This window comes from Strongylocentrotus purpuratus, unplaced genomic scaffold, assembly GCF_000002235.5.
Source record: "Strongylocentrotus purpuratus isolate Spur 01 unplaced genomic scaffold, Spur_5.0 spur5_scaffold_20, whole genome shotgun sequence".
Lineage (NCBI taxonomy): Eukaryota > Metazoa > Echinodermata > Echinoidea > Camarodonta > Strongylocentrotidae > Strongylocentrotus > Strongylocentrotus purpuratus.
Window position 1 is genome coordinate 27,640,871 of NW_022145606.1, and position 4,330 is coordinate 27,645,200.

At 39.9% G+C, this 4,330-nt stretch overlaps 1 protein-coding gene across 1 annotated transcript; it reads right to left on the reverse strand.

The window, feature by feature from the left end:
• Positions 1-321: 321 nt before the first annotated feature.
• LOC100890946 (C-type lectin domain family 17, member A) lies at positions 322-4,330 on the reverse strand. Its single transcript, XM_003728468.3, has 3 exons — positions 3,723-4,330; positions 1,957-2,096; positions 322-1,508 (listed from the first exon to the last, which is right to left on the reverse strand). The coding sequence occupies exons 2-3, from the start codon at positions 2,084-2,086 to the stop codon at positions 1,039-1,041; spliced, it is 600 nt and encodes a 199-aa protein (XP_003728516.1). The 5' UTR covers positions 2,087-2,096; positions 3,723-4,330; the 3' UTR covers positions 322-1,038.

Sequence of the window (4,330 nt, forward strand, 5' to 3'; positions counted from 1 at the left end):
TGGTTGAGAACAAAAAATATAAACAATTTCTATTTCCGACTTTTTCTGAGTTGGTCAGATATATAAGAGAGAGAGAGAGAGAGAGAGAGAGAGAGAGAGAGAGAGAGGGGGGGGGGGGGGAATTAGCTGATCTTTTCCATTTTCTCCATTCCTTACCGTTTATTCACCTCTACAAACAATTTTTTCTCACCCGTCTCTTCATGCTATCTTTTCTCCTTTTCCCATCCTTCACTCCACTTTTGGCCTGTTTTATTTTAATTTATGATGAATCGGTAAACGACATTACAAATGACATGCACATATTATTCATATTATCATCATCGTTTATTATTATCATCATCATCAATATCAATGATTATAACTTTCCATATTTGTTAAGGTAATTTGTCATTTTGTATCGTATGAGCTTTATGAAGTTCTCAACATAAATCTCGGCATCAAAAATGATATCGTCCTACACATTTGGTCTTATCGAAGCACTAATTAATATAATAACCTAATATAATTATTTGATGAAACATGCAATAGTGTCGGTAACGTAGCTTTGATTTTCAATCAACTAGTTTAAAGACAAAATGACAAAGCCAAATAATTAGATTATACATCACGAAGAAGAATACCTTTTCCATCATCGAGACTTGACATGCAATAGCACAAAACTACTATTCAGGCATTATATGGAAAAGGTTAATTTGGACCAACAGTGCATGGGAAAGGGCTTTTATGGGCGATAGTGACAAAGGGCTACTTCAGACAATAGTTCAAAACAGATATTTGGGCCAATAGTGAAAAGGGGCCAAATTGGAAGATAGCAGGAAGGGCCATTTTTAGCGAAAATGCAAAGGGGCTGTTTCGGGCAATAGTACAAAATTACTAAAGCGATAAATGAAAGGTGCGCTATTGAACCTGATACATAGAAAGGCAGATAAAACGGTTATCTTGTGAAATTACAAGATGGGTGAGAATAATTGCTGATTATAACTGTATCATCAATGAATTATTCAAAAGGTCAGAGGTTATATGATTTGCACACGTGATTTATACGGGAGTGTCAGGTGATGTGGATGGGTTGTGTTCACAGATGTAGGGATAACTATCACCACATACTTCGTCATTCATCTTGACCCCATTGAACAAGACACAGTCTTCGCCGCTCCACATGTTGGTCAAACGATGGTCATCGTCAGGCTGGTCCTGGTCCCACATGGTGTTATCGGCGAGGACTAGACCATCGACATCGGTCCAGCGGTACGTCCCTTCCTCCGCCTGGTCATTCAGACCGGTCCACATCCACGAGAGCGACCCCGAGGCGGCGAAGTTGTAGTGCGCAGTCAGGAAGCTGCGGACAACTTCGAGCTCGCTCTCAGAGTCGAACTGGACCAGATGTCCCCCAAGAGCCTGGCACTCTTCCTTAGCCTTGGCCCATGAGGCCTTTTTGGGTGAGTAGATGTAGCATGACGTCTGACCTAGACTTAGGATTCGGTTGGGCCAGTCAGCGGGGCAGTTGTCTGGAGAAAACATATTTTCATTAGATTTAGTTGTATGTCCAAGTCGGAAGCGATCATGATGCAAATCAATTTTGTAATAATAATTATGTCTACAATAATGAGCTAATAATAATAATATTCCGCATTTACAATGTCTCTAAGCGCTTTACAGTTATACTATTCCCCCGGTCATTGGATTCAGTGCTTGCCCGCACACACTGTGTGCACAATTTCCACCCCTGGGGAGCTTTCCAGCCAGGCGTTACATGACGCTCAAAAACTGTTTGACCAACAATGACGGTCGCACCCTATGATGATTATAGTCTCTCTCACCAGAGTACTTTTTAAAATCGTTTAACGATTCTGGCAAGGCTGCTATATATATGTACACATTAACAAAACAAAAAAGCGCCATCCAGTTGATCAATGTGTTGATACGAAAACGCAATAAAACTTTATTATATCTTACAAGCTCCGCACGATTCCACCAAAGAGAAGAGTGCCGAGGCCGCTTCTTTGTTGACAGTTTCCGTTCGAGAGAGGGCGATGTCACAGTTCGCCAACAGCACAACCGCGACGGTGATTGTTCCCCAAAGCATAGTGACGTATCTAATTTAAATTAATAATAATAGGTCCATTTATCAAAATGCAGCTACTATATTCATAATACTCCACTGCGTCTCTAGACACAGAAAAATTATCGTAACTATTGTGAGGGAAATGGACAACGATATATATATATATATATATATATATATATATATATAATTGAACCAAATCAGGAGGAATCTTAAATACGTCTTTAATATTACTCAAGTCTTTAAACTAATCACGTTTATTTTTCCTATTTAAGTTTAGAAGAGTGAGACTGGCCTGAAAATATGTCTTGACATAGATTAGAACATTTTAAAATGTATAGCCGTAGTAGCCTTGCCTATACAGTATCCAACAAAATGAAATACTCCCCTTACAGAAAGTTAAAAATTCTAAAGTACTAAAATCATTTACGTCTTACAGCAATGATAAGGTACACATTCTGTCATAATTGTATCGGAACAAAACATGCATTTCATTACACGGAGTATAGCATACTGAGGAGCAGTGGTGGCGATCCAGGAGGCCGGGGGTGCCGGGGGGGGGGGGGGGCGGGGTGGGGGGCAGGGGAGGCGCCCCCGGGAAAAAAATGTGTATTTTTACATTTTTTTGGAGATGCCCCCCCCCCCTTGGCGCTCAAAGGGGGGGGGGGGGGTGGGTGCAATTTTTTTAAATTTTCGAGGGCCCCCCAAAAAGATAGTGCTCACTACTCCCCTCGGGTATAATACGACTACGGACGATGCGACTGAAATATTAACGTGTGTGCAAAATACGCGAAACCGAAGCGTAAGCAGAACTTCGGTCTGTTTCGCGAACGCTAGCGCACACTGACTGTTTATCAAGTCCTTTCGTTTTCGTGCAGTTGTCCAAAAGAAGTCTTAGATGGCGTTAACCAGTATTTACCATGCTACATCCCCTTTAAAAGTCAACGCTGATAAGAGGAGCAGGGTGAAATCAAAGACATATTGGTTATCTCTACACTGATTACAACTAATTTTGCGATTTTAATCATAATGGTGACAATATAAATTATTCGCATTTGATAAACTGACATTTATTCCAACAAGTATATACGGCAAGAGTGTATACTCGCTTTTTTGGCTACTTTTCCACAATTATCATTCATGCGCTATAATACCATTCGAATGGCTTTAATATTTTGTACCTACACATATTATATCACAGAATGTCAACGTTATCATCACTTTATGATTTTGCTTTTTTAATACCACTCTACAAAAAGTTTTAGTAATATTCCAATTTTTGTTATCAACGGGTGTAGTCACTATTATTGGATACTATATATAACAATAATGATAATACAATATTGGATTTTATGTAGCGCATATATCCACTATGCAAGGTGCTCAAGGCGGCGCTCCAACATTATCCCAGCTCTGCTAGGCAGCCGATTACGTAGCTCACACCATTCAAAGAATTCCTTCCTACCGGTACCCATTTAACACCTGGTTGGAGAGGGGCAAATGCATATTGATATCTTGGCAAAGGAGATTGATGCCGTGGCGGGACTCGAACCACAAACAGTCCAGCGACGTTTCCACGAAACCTTTACAGCGCCACCTCTACTACGTACAATTATTGTAAAGAGGGATGATAGCAAAAAAATCGTTAAAAACTCACCTGTCCTGAGAGAAATGCTGTATAAGACGTTGAAGGGCTCAATCGTTGTGATGTCAAATGCTTCGATGTTTCACGGTTTTATAACCGGGAGGAAGATCAGAGGGTTTTATTTAATCACTTTACACCATCCTTTTCTCGATTACGATATAAATGGCTATGTTTACCTTCAGGATCGCGCCACCGGATTATATGCGTTATGAATATTGATTGGAAGAATTACTGATTTTTCAGCGTTATTTGATTTATTGATATTTCTAAGGCTGGGACGCGGGGTGATGGAAAGGCACGAACATTAATATCTACTAATTCAATAATAGATCCGTTCTCGCACCATCACTCATCATTAAAGTGACACCAGAAGGACAGGTAAAGAAATATATAGAGGGTGGGTAGAAAAATATAGATTGAGAGAGACAGAGAGAAAGAGAGAGAGAGAGAGATCGAAAAGAGGGGGAAGGTGCGAATACAACAATTTAAAACAAAACAAAGAGATTACATATTATGAAGCACGATTAAATAGAAGGGATGGAGAGACGATTGGGGGAAAGCAATAACGAATTCAAAAGAAAGTAGGAACGAAAAAAAAAAAGACCAACAAGAAAGAGATA

Excerpts from the sequence above, each read along its gene's own strand:
- LOC100890946 (XM_003728468.3), bottom strand. The coding sequence starts at position 2,086 with ATGCTTTGGGGAACAATCACCGTCGCGGTTGTGCTGTTGGCGAACTGT. Across the intron at positions 1,509-1,956 it reads GGTGGAATCGTGCGGAGCTT|ACAACTGCCCCGCTGACTGG; the intron begins GTAAGATATAAT and ends TGTTTTCTCCAG.